Raw genomic sequence first — 18,005 nt, 5'->3', positions numbered from 1 at the left:
TGTATGGCAGGGAGAGTAGGAAGAGGTCCCAGTGCCTTGCCTAAAGGAGTGGGGAGGTGAGAAAGGGGCATGAGCTGGTCTGCTGCTTTCTTCTCTGTGTTCAGACTCAGACCCCTATTGACTGGGTACACATCCATTGTGGTGGGAAGGAATGAGCTTGGGGTCTTATTTAAAAGGAATCACTAAACAATTTCAGCTTCGAGGATCAAGTCATGAGATGCATTAAGAGCAATGATCTGGCTCTTTGGAGTGGATCCGATGCCCTAATACTTCATTGCTTTGTCCATAGCACTTTAAATCAAATGTGTCACAGACTGTAAGTAAAGGACATTTTACATACGCACACTATTGCTGTGCGGTGTTGGAGAAGTCTCACATAAAACTAATTAGTTTTAGTTCCTAAAAATTGCAGAGCTTTTAGGAAGAAAAAAAAAAGTTTGGGGGAAGAGATGAAGATGTGAGGAGAAAATGTTGAAAGGAGAAATAGCAGGCATCAGTTGGAAATCTTTGCTCACAAGGGTATTATTGTTTAGACTATGAAAATACTGTTTGAATGTGTCATCTTCCCAATTTGTCTTTATTCATTGTATCTTCTCCTTTTCTTCGTGTATTCATTCATTGTTCTCCCCTGCTGCCTATGGCTTGTTCTCAAAACAGAGAGATACTTTATAGACAGCGCCACCGGCTTATTTGAATTTAAAGTAATGGAAGCAAATAACGTTTTAGTGGCAGAGAAGTGATTCCAGAATACTTTCAGCTTATTCCTTTATATATTGCTATACTGCAGTGTTAAAAATGATGGCCTGAAATTACTTTAAAATACAATTTCCACTTTGAACATACTAGAAAAATGCTGTGAACTCTTAGCTCTTGACCTCTCTTCTTGTGCGCGGTAGTGAATAGCCATCTGGAAAGGTTGTAAGTATTGCTGCTCTTCCTGTGAGTGCATATTATAACTGACACCAAGGAGTACATAGAAATGACCCCTTAATCCTCCTGTGTTAAGAAAACTGTGTTTTATTTTTAATTTAATATGGAATAGGTTTTAACACTAGTCTCAGAATTAATTTGGGAAGAAAATAAAGTCCAAATGAAGAGAAGTCATTCACAGTCTAAAAATCATTCAGATAGCATACAGTTTATCAACTCAAGTAATTTTAATGCTATGCAAATGAGAAATTTGCATGGTGATGTGTGTTTTGGAAAAACGTGATTTGTGGCAAACAGACTTAAAAACATACCTATATACAAGGCCTTACATTAATTTAATGAAAGTCTTTATTCATGTCATTGCAACTCATTTTAAGGGTATATGACGTCACTTAAATATCTATGTTTCCCCGTTATCATTTCTTTTAATGTATCCAGTGAAAGAATCTAAGACTGACTCAATCAAAAATTGCCATAAAATATTCCAATGGAAATATTCAATCCAGCACTTGGAAACATTTCATCCTCATAAAAACTGACGGCTAATGGGATCACAAAGTTCTGAATAAGAGCCAGAAATAAAATCAGACAAATCTAATAACTTCTTCATGAAAATTTTAACAAAAGATAAATTAATTTAGTTAAAATAAGAATGCTCATAGTCTAGGTTCAGAAACTTCAGAATGCTCCAGTCACTTTTTTTCTAGCAAACTAAGTTGAGATTTCAGCACTACAGAATGGCTGAGGTAAGAAGGCCCCTCTGGAGATCATCTAGTCCAACCTCACTGTTCAGAGCTGGGTCACCTCCAGGAGGTTGCTCAAGATTGTGCCCAGATAGGCTTTGAGTATCTCCAAGGATGGAAACTCTTGGACAACCTGTGCCAGTGCTCAGTCACACGCACAGTAGAGAAGTGTCTTCTGATGTTCAGAGGGAACCTCCTGTGTTTCACTTTGTCCCCATTGGTTCTTGTTCTGTCTGGATACCAAAGAGAAGAGCCTGGCTATATTTTCTTTGCATCCTCCTTGAATGTATTTTATACACATTGATAAAATCCCCCTGAACTTTTTCTTCTACAGGCTGAACAATCTCATCTCTCCCAGCCTGTCCTCTCATGAAAGGTGCTCCATACTCTTGAACAGCTCTGTGGCTCTTTGCTGGACTCGTTCCTATAAGTCCATATCCTTCTTATACTGGGGAGCCTAGCAGTGGACTCAATGTGGCCTCACCAGGGCTGAGCAGAGGGGAAGGATCACCTATTGGCAGCACTCTTCCTCAAGCAACCTAGGAGGCTGTTAGACTTCTTTGACACAAGGGTGCCTTGCTGGCTCACGGTCAGTTTGTGGTCCACCAAAACCCCCAGTGTCTTTTCTGCCAAGTTTTTTTCCAAACTGTTAGCCCCCAGACTGTCCTGATCCATAGATTTATTCCAACGCAGATGCAGGACTTGACATTTCCCCTTGTAGAACTTACCAGATTCATGTCAGTTCATTTTTTCCACCTGCTAAACACAAAACCTGTTATCTCATCACAGAAGGCTATCAGGATGTTAAACCACATTTCCCCTTCATAAAGCCATGCTGACTGCTCCTAATCACCTTCTGGTCCTTTACATGTCTGGAAATGTTTTCCAGGAAAATTTGCTCCATCACCTTCACAATAATTGAGCAGAGGCTGAACAGATTGCAGTTCTCCATATCCTTCTTCTTACCATTCTTGAAGACAGGAGTGATGTTTGTTCTCCTTCAGTCCCTAGGAACCTCCTCCAGTCATCATGAGCTTTCAGAGTAATTGTGAGTGGCCTTGCAGTGAAACCAGCCAGCTCCCTCAGCACTCATGGGTGCCATCTCATCAGGTCCTGTGGACTGGTGTAAGTAGTAATTAAATTACATTTGTAAAGATAAATAAATGTTGCTACAATTCCTTAGAATTCCTTAGAATACATTTTTCACTTTTTAGCCCTTTTGCTAAGAATATTTTACTCTACTACTTTTTAATTCTCTGAGAAAAACCTGAATTACCACCTGTATAAAAATGAAGCCTAGAACCCTGCTGCATTGGAGAAGGCCTGCTATAGCAAGACATCTGACCAAATAATTAAAGTGCTTAGACTAAGTTTGAGGCTTAGCTTTGATTGGAGAAGGCTTTTCCCCTCAGAAGCAGGAAGACATCTGTATTTTGCCATGTTAGTTGGAATGACAGCTTGGATGTACAAGAAAGGTGTAAGGGAGGGTTAGTGTTGCTGCTGTGGTATGATCAGGGTGTGTGCGAGGAAAATACATGTATGAGAAGTGACTGTGTACTGCAAGCTGAGCAACCTGGTCAGCACTGGAGAGCATGAAGAGTATTATGCATGTGCAGCAGTGCAGAGGAATTGGCTGTGTGCTGACATGGGACATGAACAACTATTTTATGCCCATACTGAGTGTCTCTCTCATAGCGGAGTCTACCTTCTCTACAATGTTTGTGGTGCCCTTGCTCTGGAGGAGGTGAATAAGCAGCTGTCAGCCTTCAGCCCAGTCCATGGCCCCTGCAGATTTGGCTACCCCACTAACCCTTGCCAACCTGCAGCCAACAGCAGCACAGGCCCCACTCATCCCGGTCTCTGGCTTCCCTTCTCCTTGCAGCCACTCTGGGCTGTGGTGAGCCCAAGTGTCTCTGCTTTCCTTCTAACACAAGGGAGCAACATCCCCATGTCACACTCTGCCAGCAACTCGTTCATCTCAGGGCACTGCCCCACTCTCCTTCCAGCCACCGTCACCTGGTGTAGGACGTAAAGCACAGCTGGTCACCCCACATGGAAAGGTGTGTATGAATGAGGGGGACATCATCCCCCTCTGTCACCCCATCTTCCAGGGCTATGCCCTCACTTATCCCTTACCCTGGGTAATACTCAGCCTGGCAGAGCCTGCACCTATAAGGGGGATCCTGTGAGCACAGTCCTGCAAAATAAGTGTCACAGGCTGCAGATCAATGGACTTAGTAGTTGCACCTGGTACAGGAGATGAAAAGCTGGAGAAAGGCCAGCTGATGCACAACTTAGTAGTGCTCTATTGGAACAAGGCCAGATGAAAAATATCTTCTCTATTATGGGATCTTTCAAGTCTGTCACACAAGAGAAAACATGGATATTACTGTCATCTCATTTTTTTTCTTCTTGCTCCTTGTTCTTCCCATTTCTCACTTCATTTCTAACCTCTTTTTACAGCTTGCTACCTACAAAACAGCTAAAGGGAAAATCCGTCTGTGTAACCCATGGACACATCTCTCTCTCTCTCTCTCTCTCTCTCTCTCTCTCTCTTTTTTTTTGTTTTTTACAAGATTTCTGCTGCTTTGAGGGGTTGTTTTGTTTTATTAAGCTGGAAAACAGCTCTTGTGGGAAAACCAGCATTTTACACATATAATTAGGAAGGTAGGATGCTCTATTTCTGGAGATGTACAGTCAAGAGCTGGGAGATTTTGGCACTTATTGAAACAAATAGCTTTTGAACATCTGAAATTACTCCTGAATATATTTTGATTACAGTGTGAGCATGGTAATAAAGGAGTCCCTTGAGAGATAAAAGATTTGGATTCAAATATTAATATTGCTTGCCTTGGAACTGATTCTCTCCCAAGCTAAAGCTGTTAAACACTTTCTCATTGATAAACTCTTTCTACCAGCTTGTGGAAAGACTCAGCATTGGGCTTGCCCTATATAAATGGGGTGAGCCCTGCTTCAGGCAGTAGCAACAGTGGTTCCCACACTGGTCAGTGTCAATTTTCCTTTTAGCCTCCAACATGATATTTGATTTTAATCCCAGATCCCTTATGTTTCATTGTTTCAGTTCCTTATCTTGATTCCCCTGAGTGTACATGGTGTAAGCTGCAGTTGCCAGTCCAGGCACTGCCCTTCATTTGAGGTAGTCTTGACACCAGTATTAGGTCTGATAACACGGGACAGGAACCACACCTGCATATCTACTTTATTCCATTGGCTCGTGGAATTCAAGAGGAGCTGGACCTACCACTAAAAGATGTTTCCTCCTTTTAATGGACTTTGTTCTTCTTTTCTGCACAAAGACAGAAGTCTTTCTCTCCATTTTGTGCATTGTAACCAATGAGTAGGCTTGTAGACATAGTCCTTACTTATGGATGTAAATGTCTTTTATTTGTGTTCCACAGAAGCAAGTTTTAGAAATTAAGAAATTCTTGGGGCCCTGCTCCAGGCAATTGATCATAAGCAGAGTAGAGAGATGACCACAAGTACAAAACCTGCTCTACCACTGCTAATTCTGGCAGCTGTATCACAAGTGTTTTGATAATTGCATTTATTTTCTTTTCAATCCTACTTTTTGGGCCAAGATTTTTAATAAAACTCGTGCTTTTTATTAAAAATTAAACATACTGTTACTGGAAAAAAAAGCTGCAAATGAGGGGCCATATGCTCTTGAAGCTTCCTTACTCATCACTGTCCCCCCAAAATCCACACTATTTTTTTTTAATTTCGTAAATTTTAGAACCATCTGATGATTTTTGAATCTTCAACACTGATGAGTCTAATATTATTTTAGGCTTTTAGAGCTTTAGGGATTTTTTGAATGCTCTCAAACTCCAGAACAGTTTCCTCATCTGTAATGGAAGTACAGTTCATTAAAAAAAAAAAAAATCCATTAACATCAATGAGGCTCTTAAAAAAACTGTAAGAAAATCTCTAAAATTAATGTAGCTGTTTTTCTCTTACTAATCACTCAGTCACTGTTTATAGATATTCAATAAGTTCCTTTTACAAAGCTGGAGTTAGAGCACTGAAGAATAACCAAAGCTGAACCTTGGCCTCTGTTCCTTCAGAATTGTCTCTAAAAGAAAAGCAAACAAACAAACAAACAAACAAACAAACAAATTTAAAAAGGAAAAATTTGCACTGTAGTTTCAAGAGCTTCCCTCTCTCCACAAATGTTGAATGGTTTATCAATTGTATTGTTTAGCTCCTTCACCATTCAATGAAGACAAATATCCCTCTCACTTCCTAGACATTATAAGAAAATATTTTATAAACATAATGTAATGATTAGAGAACCCAAATCCTCATTTGGTATAGTCTAATACAAAGTGAGTCTAATACACTCTGATACAACCAGCATGCAAATGATTGTGAGAAGGTCTGCAAAATTAGAGCACCCTGATCCTCTGGGTCATTTGTTTACCTGTATCCACCTCTTTATGTAGCATAGTGAAGTTTATTGAATTCCTTGAGGTTGCTAACAGACATAAAGCCAAGAACACAGAAAAACTATGAAAGGTCTACGGCATAGTTCAGAGTCAACTGAAATTATTTTGCCTTTGAGAAACAAGGCATGCATATCTAATAGTAAAATTAGGACAGCCTAGCAAAATGAAATACATATAGGTATATGCATACAGTCTCATGATAATAATTAATTTGTCTTGTAAAGGGCAAGCACTGTTGAAAGTACTTTAAAAAATTACTAACAACCTCAGACAGAGATTGCTGTCAAACAGAACTAACTGCAATACAGATCTGTAGCAGTAATTGATATAAACATTGACATTAATGTTGAGATAGTTAAATGGAAGAATTCAGCACCTCATAAACCTCTTTCCATGCAAAAACTGACCTTTCAAAACTAATGACAGAGTTGCTTGTCTCTTCCATGGGAAGTTAACATGCCCATCACTGCTTTTTCCCCAGTCTGCCAGAACTAACCTGTTTTCATCCTTATTCTATATACTTTTTAAGACAGTTGTATCTCATGATAATGATAAAACAATATAGAAATGAAACACAGCTAGTTCTTTAATCAATAAAATATCCTTTCTTGAGTCTTGTCTGAACAGTTTGTGCTAGAAATTGGCTGAGATCACCGCAAATCAGTATAATAAAATGATGATGGCCAGTTCCTTTGTAGAAAATGAAGCAATAAAGTGCTTTTGTTTTAGCATTATGTTTTTATTGATAGATACCATACTGAAGACCACACACGTTATCGTTATATATGAGAAAAAACATAGCTGTTTCAACAGACAAAAAATAAAGTGCAATTGATTCATCGGCTCCTTTAAGAGCACTGGCATCTGGACCACATGCACTTCAAAGTCTAATGCTGTACTGAGATGTGCTGCTTTGAAGTACAGCTGCTGATCCAGACAAATTTTGGAGCCTAAACCAGCATATGAATCTGCTGTACTCAGAAAAAAAAATCTATTTCAGATGCCAGTTTTGACTCATTTTAGAAAATTGCTGTCTGGATCGGCTGAACTTCAAAGCAGAACATCGCAGTGCAGCATTTCCCTTTGAAGTGTAGCTAATCCAGATAGTGCTTTTTTTTTTTTCTTTTTTTTTCCCTCCCCTTTTTTTAAAGTAGTTAAAATTGGCATCTGACCTTACCAGTGTTTCTCCTCACTCTCTACTCATTCTTCTTGCATTCTCCCTTATTTCCTTTCCTTTTGACCTCTGAAAAATACAGCAATGCTTGCTATCTTGTTAGCTCCTGCATTATCAAAGATACTATAAAGAGGGTGGTTTGGGTAATAGCCTCTATCAAGTCACATAATAGACGATGGCCAAATAATGCACATGGCTTGTCACAAAATTTATCGATAAAGAATTCATAATTGTGCCATCTAAGAAAAATAAAGCTGAAAATAAATTTATTGTAAATGCTTATATTCAAAATATTCATAATCATGTTTCCATGGTTCTGGTAACTCGTATTTGTCATTAGTACTAGTTTAAAAAGTAGCTGAGCTTAATAGCAACTGAATTAAAAATAATAGCAATAATAATAATTTTAAGCTATACTGTCAACAAGAAGTCTTTGGGGCCAAGTCAGGAAGGCCTCAAGGAAATGGTTTTACTGGGTAAGGAAGGAGATCACAGGCAGAGTTTGCATAGCTTCAGGGAAGGGGTCCAAGGGCAAATGCAGATCAGTCATCAGGACAGGACAGAAAAGGAGCTAAGACCAGGTCAGGACCTTCCTGCAAAGGCTATTGACCACATTTGAAAGCAGCCTGGGGGAGAACCCTCAGCTTCCTTCCCCCAGTAAGATCAGCTGCTGTCAGTTCCACAATATAAGGAGAGCCAAGGGGAAGGGATTCCCCCCTGGAGAAGTGCAGAAAAGGCACTGAATTATTATTCTTTCTTAGTAAAGGAAAATCAGAAAATGTGTTCTTCACATTGAATCAAATTATGGCTCTGACCATTCAAATAACCACCTACTAAAAAGTCCTGGATAGACTAACCTTATTCTCTGATAAACTGACCTGTCAAAAGGTTTTGATCTTCCTGATAGATACTGAGTCCTGCTCACCCATTTTTGCAGGTGGCTCATTAAATCCTTGCTGGAACAAACCTCTGAGGAGAAGGAAATAGCTGAACGTCCTCAGGACAAACTTGGCAGAACAGAAACATCTGGTTTTGTAAATAAAAACAAATCCTGGAAAAATGAGTAAACTCTAGACCTGGACAGTATTTGTGTATTGCATTTGGAAGAGACTTGTATTTCCTGAGTACCTTAAGTGCTGCCAAAGCCACATCAGCAGACAAATTGCGGGAGCAGTGTCAGGAGCACATGAAGAGCCACCTGCCAGGCTGCTTTAGCCACACATATGAGAAAGCGACACAGCTTTCCTAAACCCTCTATGCTCAGACCCCTGAAGAGGTGCTCAGACCATCCTCCCCTCACCTCATAGATAATGGATGAAGGCAGCTGAAGTTTGTGAGGCTTGACAGGGAAACCTGGGAGGAAATTACTTGTTGCTTCTCTCCTCCTAGAAGAGAGGGAAGGAAGCAGGATTTGTGTCCTTACACCAAAGAGTAATAGGAGAAAGTAACTGCTTATTTTTCATTGCAGTCAACTGAATGAAAAACTATCACGCATTTTAACATTACCACAGTAACAAGAAATCCAAATGAATGTTGCAGGGGCACCCTTTATTCTGAAAATTCCTGACTCCTGACTGGGTGACTTTGCCACCTCCAAGTTTGTTTTCTTGTGTGGTGTTTTGTTTGTTTCTTTGTTTGTTTTTTAGCAGTTCTGAGTACAGTTATGCACACATAAGGGATACTCTCTTTTGCTACTAAATTAGAAGACAAATCATGAAAAACTGTGATATTCTGCTCAAATTGAAAAAAAAATGAAAAGTGAAAGAAAAGAAAAAGCAAACAAGACAATGTCAGTACAAGAGGACAATTTAGTGACAGCATCTCTCATTTGCTGAGAAATAACTTTGAGGAGAAGGACTGGACAATGACCAACATTTTATTTACACAGGTCACGACACACGTCACTTGGGTGATCTGCTCTTGTCGCGGAGTCCTTAATTAGAAAATTCCTAGAGAGCTCCTGCTCCCACTAGGTGCTTATTAAAACCTAAAGACAAAAGGAGTTAGTAGAAAAACCTGAGGAATAGATGGAGAACTCAGGTTACACTACAAGGCAAGAGTCAGCTGCTCGTAGCATAGGAAGAGGCACTCAGGATGGCATGTTGGATTTTGAATGAAAAACTCTCGGTCCTGTTATTAGTGAGTATTTTTAGTATTAAAAAGAAAAGAAAAAAATAATTGGATATATATAAATATTTTAAGCTTGTTTAAAAGACATTTTATGGTTTGCTTACAGTAATACTCCCAAGCTAAATGTAAAACTTGCTATAAAATATTCAACAGCCTTTTTATAACTAGTCTTAAAAACAATTTAAAGTCTTACTGTTTTATTTTTAATTATTTCTAAGTCCGTATACATTACTCCTCAGATAAAGGCAACTGGCATTTGGAATTGTGATTCAATTATATTCTGTATCATTTTCAGGGGCTTTGGTGAATGCATGGGGGGCAGATAAAGGAATTTCCGTAGCTCCTAACTCCCTCCATTTCTGGAATTCTTTAATTTTAGATTTTATTGCCTTTTTAGAGATCAGACTAAGCTCTGTGTTTAAGATCAAGTTTACCATCACACAGTAAATGTCATCTATATCCCCTGTTGGGGATGTGGGGATAGGGCTATAATCCTGCATTTGCTAAGATAGCCTCATTCCAGCAGGCATTTGTGATTTCTATCATCTGTGATCAAGAGCTGCATTGCACACTGATTTTGAAGTATCTCTCAGATACTTTTCAAACTATAACCATAACCAGTTTTATATGCATTAAAAATACTCTAAATGTCACTAATCTGCAGCCTGTCTGCTTTGTAGTTGGTGTGGCTGGGATTGAATTTATATTTGTTTATTGATACCTTCCATTGGTATGAAGATGAAGATGCTTATACTTATACACGGATTATGCTGGGAGTAAGTACAAATTTGATAAAGTGCTCCACAAGAAGAATGTATGCATAGTCTGATTTTATTCACAGCTTTCATGATAGTATTTTTTTTGATGCTTCAACAGTAAATTCACATATAAAAGTATTATGTTACTGTAGTATTTCCTTTTCATTTTCTTTTTTTTTTCTTTTTTTTTTTTTCTTACTATACCAAACTTGTAATCCAATTTCTTTATACTGTTATATATACAGTCAACGCTGGCTTGGGCGAGAGCTTCTGCAACGTGCCTTAATTTTAACTGCATGCTAATCCTGTTACCAGTCAGTAGAAATCTTATTTCATTCTTAAGAGGAGCAAACATTGTAAGTACCATTTCTCAAATAGACATATTATCCTCCCCTTTTTACTTCTGTAGTTCAGCAATATTGTCCATATCAAACAATTTCCAAGGAACTTTAATTTTTGATAGACAAGTTTGTACATTGTTGCCTAGCTATTACCATTTAAATTGTCAGTATTCATGACTGAGGAGAAACAAATGGCTTATTTAACACAGCGCTGAATGCAACACTGATTTTGGCAGCCACTGCATAGCATGGTGTCATGAAGTGAAAAGTGAGGAGTTACAAAAAGGGGACATAAGAATGCAACTCGGCCAAATGGAGACAATATGAATCCATCATGAGTATCCCGTGTAACTGCAAAGTGAAAATCAGTAAGAGGAAATGTACAGAGAAATGTGTCACAAAGATAATAAGGAACATGTTTAAACCCTTTTGACTGAGTGGCCACCATTCAGGTCTTCCCTTCCTGTAAACATGAGTATTTGTAATTGAGTTGTCATCTGCTTAGAGGCATTTACATTAACCTCAGCATCACACATAGGAAGTACTTATGGCTTTATCTTTACTAGCTATAGCTTCAGCTTGCAGTGAACTATTACAGTCAGAGCAATTCCAATACCACAAGTTTAGGTAAAAAATCACTGATCACTTCCTGACTCAAAGAACAATTGCAATTTAGAAATCATAGCATTAATTTATTTTACTGTAAGCTTGTTATTATTCTCAGTTCTGCCTTTTTTTTTTTTTTTCTTCAGAGCGCTGTTACATTTCAAACGGTCTGTAGGGGTTGGGAATTCATACTGTTTTATAACTTTTTGAGTCTAAGAGCTGAGAATTTAAGAAAAAAAAATCTTCCTGGACTTCAGTTTGTGAATTATAAAATATTTCCACGCCCTTAAATGCTGTTTAAGAACTTGGAGAACTGGAAGTCCTCTCACAGATGATTAAAATTTTGATTTTCTGAACAATATTCTGCCCTTGGTAGGAAACAACTTGACTGGCTCCAGCATGGTCAGCTCAGGGCTTGATCCAATGACCTTCCAAAAGTCATTGCCACCCCACGTGGCAGATTTTTGGATGATTTGTTAGTTGGGAAGCAACATGGATACATATCAGGATCTTTGGCATGGCAATTTGCCAGGCCAAATGAGCAATCCAGACAGCCAGCACACACCTCAGAGGCTGAGTTAGGCCCGCCAGTGTTGTCCAGGCTCCAGCAGAGCGTGTTAGCTTTGGCTCACTGCAGCCCACCCTGGCCCCAGGTGGGCTCTGCACAGAGCCACCCAGCTGCCCACCAGCATGCCAACGTCCAGCACAGCCTGTGATGGGAAGATGGCTCAGTAATGCACAAGCATGCAAACACCCGAAGTCTAGACAGTCTCACCATCTTGGGATCTGCATTTCCTGAAAGCAGCAAGAATGTTTTCATTATAAGTTGTGAGCTTGCAAGCAGTGGTAGCCCAGCCTGGTTATGCATGCAAAAAGGTCTTGTTTTTATGCCAGCAAATGAGTTGCCAGCCTAGATAAAACACATAAATATCACAGAGAAAAGCAGCAGAGTTTTGCCCGACCTCATTTTGAGCCCCTCATAGACTGAATAGTTTTAAGAAAACCTGGAGTGTTGCTAAGCTGAAAACAGTTACTTAAACCCCAAAGTTAAGTTTGAATCAGAACTTCCACCAAATTCCTTCAGCATTAGATTTTAAAATGTACTGAACTCCTCTGTTCTCCTCTCCAGAATGTGAGTTGCAAGTAGTAATAGGAATGATGTAAAACAACTTTTGCTTTTTCACTAAGTGCTGTGGAGGAGCACTGAGGAGACAGCTTGACAAAAACATCATATTTCACAAGATGGTTGCCTATGGAATATCTGTAAATGCAAGTAAGCTTTCTTTATTTTACTTTGTTGTTCTTCTTTGCCTTTGAACTGTTTTGAATTTCACAGTGATTCTGTAGTCCCCATCTGCTCTGATATGTGCTATTTTAGTGCAATCATTTGGTGACTGCAAATCTAAATAGGTGCTGGAGTCCCAGCTGATTAATGATCTGCAACCTTTTTTCTTTTTTTCTTTTTTTTCTTTTTTTTTTCCATGAGAAAAGTTTGATTGTTAATAAACTTTCAATTTGGATAGTAACTACTAGTTGCCCTTTAGCTAATGCGAGCAGCTTGTGTGTTCTTAACATTTGGTGTAAGTAACTTCCACTAAATCCCCAAGAACAGATGTTTGGGTAGATGAAATAGCATTATAGTCTGAATTCCTAAGGAAATGGTGTTTACAAGTCACATTGTTCATCTGTCCACTGCTGCATCCTCTTCTTCTATAACTTTTCATTCAGGTAATACATTTCATCTGACTTTGAGGCAAGCAGCTGTCTCAAAAATATTACATTCCTAAATATTTTTTTAAAATAGGTTATGGGTAAAGGGAACTCATTGCCCCTATGAAGGAAAACCTGCATTTTGAGATCTGAAGTTTTCTGTTCTGCTTGTTCTTGTGACTATTCATCTAAAGGTGTTCATTCACCTGGCTGGGAAGAAGACACAGTACTATTCTGTTCCCCAAATGGTTAAAAGACCTGCACAGGACTGAAGTTTCGATGAATTTAGACTGCCTATGGGGAACAGGAGATAGCGTGGGAAAGAGCAATATGCAGAGAAGAACAAATGGCAATGTGAAGAAGGACATAAGCACATAGAGATGGAGAGGTATTTAGGTCAGACAGCATTGTTCTCTTAGAAAAGGTGGAGGAGACACAGGAGTTAATCAGGATTATTTACAATCATAATACGTTGGAGGGTAAAAGTTCTACCCCCGGGCTATCAGGTGGATCTTGGTCCCAATATTCTTTTCAGTCTGTATTTAGGAGCTTCTTTCCTTTGCATATATGGACAGTCAATATCCCCATGTTGAGAGACAAGAATCTGGAGTCAAGATTGTTATCAGGAACCAACAGCTAAAATTTGGCCTTTGTAAGTAGCATTAAAGAATTCAGAGGGGAAGGCTGGGGGATGAAAATGTGCATCCTATAGTACATTATGATGATTTACTTATCTGTCATGTCCATTCATTTATCAGAATTCAGTTTCAGCATATAGCAGATTCCTCCAGAATGCAACATTGCTTCTCTAATTAGCAAATCAACCCAGGAATGTAAATTAGCCAGCTTCTACTTGGTGTATAATTTGTCATGCTCCAAAAAGAAAGCAAAACTGCACAGTCAAAGCCTTTATGTTTTTGGCTTTTTGTGTGTGTGTGTGTGGTTTTTTTACTTTTGTTTGTTTGTTTATTACATTTATATAAAAATGTTTGTTAGTGCACTACGTTGGACGGTTTTGGAAGTGCAAGTCTATCAGAAAGGTGATTACATTATAGCCTCAGTATTTCCAAGAAAAAACAAACAAACAAACAAACAAACAAACAAAAAAAAGAGAGCTCATATAAAATGTCAGAAAACACCATTATTTAATTTAGTCACTCTCTAGACAGAAATTGAATGTTAGTAGGGTTTTTTTTGTTTGTTTTTGTTGTTTTTTTGCTTGCTTGTTTTGTTTTTCCAGAATATAAAATGGACAAGTAGTTGATAATTGAGGAAGAAAACCAAATACAGGGAAATTTGATGAAAAAACAAGACAACTTATAAACTCATGCTTCTCTAATGGATAAGTTGAAAACAAGTATCTTGTTTGGAAAAACACTACTTCATTGTAGAGACAGCCTTGGATGAAGAATTACCAGAAGCTCAGTTGTCTGAATTAAATTTCAAATGCATTAAAAATAATAATAATAATAAAAAAAATCAATCTACAGCACATATTGTGAAAGAAAACCACCATTCCTTCTTTCAGAGAAACGAGGTACCCACAAGTATATCGAGTCCCTTTTAAAAAAATCTAACAATATTAAAATCATGTATAAGCAGATGCTATTTTTCTCTCAACTGACACATTATTTCTCCAAGTACTACCAATATTGCTTTTTGTTACACAGAAGCATAGTCGACTCCTATTAGACTATTGCAATTTAGTAATTCTTAGTTAAGTGAATGTTCTCCCCTGTATGATCAATAGCTTAAATGTGGCAGCAAGAAGTTAAACCAATTTGCAGATCAGATCAGTAAGCTTATCCTCACAATATAAAATTGTAGACTTCTTTATTGTTAAAGTAACATGCATTCATCTCAGCTTGCCAGGTGGTGTTATTCCAGCATATTTATTTAATAGTGTGCTAAAAATAGTCAGTGTGACGTTTGTATTGTCTGGCTTCTAGCAGTCAGCCAGCTCAGCTGAGGTGTGCGTGGCCTTGGAAAAAGTACATCTGTATCTTTAATTTTTCATCAGCTCTAATACAAATTCAAGATCGGGCTTTAATTGGTAAGGTCATAAAGGGGTATAATTAGAGACTAGTGGAAGAGGAAAGTTGGAGGGAAGAGAGGGTAAACAATGCTATCTATAATCAAGGGCATCATTGAAAATTCAGTAAAGGGAATTCTGCTTAGTTTGGCTTCCTGCATCCTGCATGCCAGTCTATGATAAGAGCTGTCTGGGAGTTATTCACCCACTAATAAATCTTCCTTATGGACCTGTAATTCTGCTAGAATAAAATCATTGTTTCATGCACTCAGTCTGATCAGTGCAAATCATTCTATACTTTCTAATTCAAAAAGGGATTTTGCAGTTGAGAGCGAATACACTGAACCTAAAGATATCTACAAGAGATAGTAAATAACATTTTGTACAACTCCTTTCTCTCACTGTTTTGTCTTCACTGTCATAAGAAAGTATACTTATATATTTTATGAAGCCAGCACTGTTGGGGGAACTTTTTTTTACTTTGGCATACAGTGCATGTTTTGAAGAACAACCCACTCCTTTTATTGTTTTGATGCTTGCAGAAAGGTTATACAGATATATTGCTGCAACAGTGTTTGAATTATGAAACAAATAAAGCTTAAGCAATTAAGGGAAAGTAGGGGAAGGACAGAAGGTTTCTTTTTAGTTTGTCTGTTTCAAATGGTGGTTCGTCTTCCTTAGAAATTCCCATAGTGCATTTTTCTTTCAAAATGTGCTAAATGCAGACAGAAATACAGTGATACCAGATGTGTTTGGCTTATGACAAGATCTTAACTATCTACAATTAAAAAAAATAAAAAAATAAATAGAAAACCTTTCCTTTTTTAACCATTGTTTGGTAGTGATACCTATGTGGAGGGCTCTGGTGATCTGAGTAATATTTTTTTGTGTAAACTAGGAAGTTTTCAGGAAAATCAACTCTTATCTTCAAAAGAGGTTTAGCTGATATCTCAGTATTGTGCTTCCAGAAATAGCAGAAAATCAAATTTCCATTAAGCTTTTCTTTTTCTTTTTCTTTTTTTTTTTTTTTTTCCAGTCAGATTGTTTAGCTCTAGACCTAGTGCAAATACTAGGAAGAAAAATACATTAAAGATTATAAGCTTCCAGCTAAGATAAAAACCGGCCCAAGTCAAGCTCTCGTTTGATGTTTACAACCATTAAAAAATAAAAATAAAAATCTAATGCAACTTCATGTGTGGTCACTCTTGTACTTTTAACATAATCTGTACTTTTTTGATCCACATAGACAGCACAAAGATGAATTAAGTGTTGTCTGTAACCAGAAATGGCATAAGGCACTGAGTTTCAAAACACTACAGTTTTGGTCAGGGGCAGAATTGCCTGTGCTTGTCTTAGGTTCCTGCAGAGCTGGTCTCTTCACCGTGGTCATAAAGGCCAGGATCTGACCCTTTGACCATGATGGGCTGGTTAACCAAAACATTCAACTGCTAGCAGCAAGCTTCAATTTGTTTACTATCCTGTACAGGCATGCAGAAAAAGACAGAAATGTTGTCCTCAGATAAACACATGTAATTTCTGTTTGGTTCAATGAGAGCTGTGCATGCTTCACTGAAGGCACAATTGGCTGAATAAGACTAGCTAAATTGACCAGACTTTCGAGATAATTTAATTACTTCTATTTGTGTTTAAGAATATGTACAGTAAACATCATGCTCTAATAGCAACGCTTTCCCTCCCCCACTCTTTCCAATAAAACCTTTTATTTGATCTCAGAGGTGGACTGCATAGAACATCTCAGGGTCAAATACAAATTAATGCATGTTAAGTGCATCAGAGGTTCCAGATGTTAAAAACAACAGTTGAAATCCTTCAGTCTTCATGCACTGATTAAAAAAAAAAAAAAAAAAAACTTTGTTTAAATGATTACATGATTTATTCTGTACTTTATATTTAGTCATGCAGAATGTGGAAAACATTGAACTGAAAATCCTAAGATGTAGTACCTGACACTTTGCTCTCATGATTAGCTTATCTAAGCAGTGCAGGAAAAAAAAAATAAAAAAAAATGCACACACACGAAGACAAAAAAATGCTGTAAGCTCAGATTTCAGAAATTTGCATACTAGTTTTGGAATTACTTCGTAATTTCTATACATTGCAGATGTAAAGGACCTTCAGAAAGTATACTTTTGGGAAGTAAAATATTTTAGTTAATTGCAATGTATTCAGTGCCAGATTTTTTAGTCTGTTACAATTATTGTATATTAAATGAACCACATTGAAAATGGAATTAAATCTTTGCATTACTCTTACCATTCAGCTATAATTCACTTTTAGACTGAGTCATTTTTTCCTAGCAGCACAGAAAAACAACACCAGAAATATTAATCTAAAGACACTCAAGGCAAAATTTAAGATCATGGGAGGTTGAGGCAAACCAATATATTCAGTACATTACTTTGAATATTAATATTTTTCGTTATATCATTATATTCTATACACTAACAGTTACTATAGAATAGGTTGCAGACAAGGCCTATCGTGCTCATTCCATAAGTCTTCCACACTTGCAATATCTTCTACCTGATAGATGAAAGTTGGAGAGAATATTACCCAGAAGGGAAATGGGGTAAGTCCCTAAGAAGAGTGTAGGATGATATTTTCATTGACATTTACAGTAAAGCAGAACAATATGCAGCTGGAAAAAAAAAAAAAAAAGTAAAACCATGTCTTTTAATAGCCTACAGAAAAATTGTGCTAGGTTAAGGAGCAGATAACAGATTTCTTCTGCCAGGAATACGTTGCAACATGATTACCCTTCCATATATCTTGGGTTAGAGACGTTCTTGGGAAGTGATGTCTATCCAACCCACAGGATTTTATTTATTTATTTGTTTGTTTGTTTATTTATTTATTTTGTGCAGGATTACAAATACTTTGTTAAGAAGCATGGACTTCGATTGTTCGGGAAGAAAGTACCACTTCATCTCACTTTAGGCTCTCAACATGTAGTAGGTAACACTGAGTTTCCTGACACTGCTGATGTGACTAGACATCACTGCACTTTGAGGAAAGTGCACAGTTTGGCAGCTTTTTAAACAACAGATTCATGTTATACATTCATGAAATGAAATACATTCAAAATGTATTCATT

The 18,005-nt window shown here is 37.7% G+C and overlaps 1 protein-coding gene across 1 annotated transcript in view; it reads left to right on the top strand.

Moving 5' to 3' along the window:
- Nucleotides 1-10,797: 10,797 nt before the first annotated feature.
- The window catches only part of NOX3 (NADPH oxidase 3), a 40,690-nt gene continuing 33,482 nt past the window's right edge, over nt 10,798-18,005 (top strand). Inside the window, exon 1 of the mRNA XM_080585237.1 lies at nt 10,798-12,421. Within this exon, the coding sequence (XP_080441363.1) occupies nt 12,391-12,421 (31 nt within the window). The 5' untranslated portion in view covers nt 10,798-12,390. The remainder of the gene's footprint in view (nt 12,422-18,005) is intronic.

The sequence above is a fragment of the Anser brachyrhynchus genome (genome assembly GCF_964034855.1).
Source record: "Anser brachyrhynchus genome assembly, chromosome: 3".
NCBI lineage: Eukaryota > Metazoa > Chordata > Aves > Anseriformes > Anatidae > Anser > Anser brachyrhynchus.
Note: the sequence above shows the minus strand (reverse complement) of the source record. Positions and strands in the feature narration are given on the sequence as shown.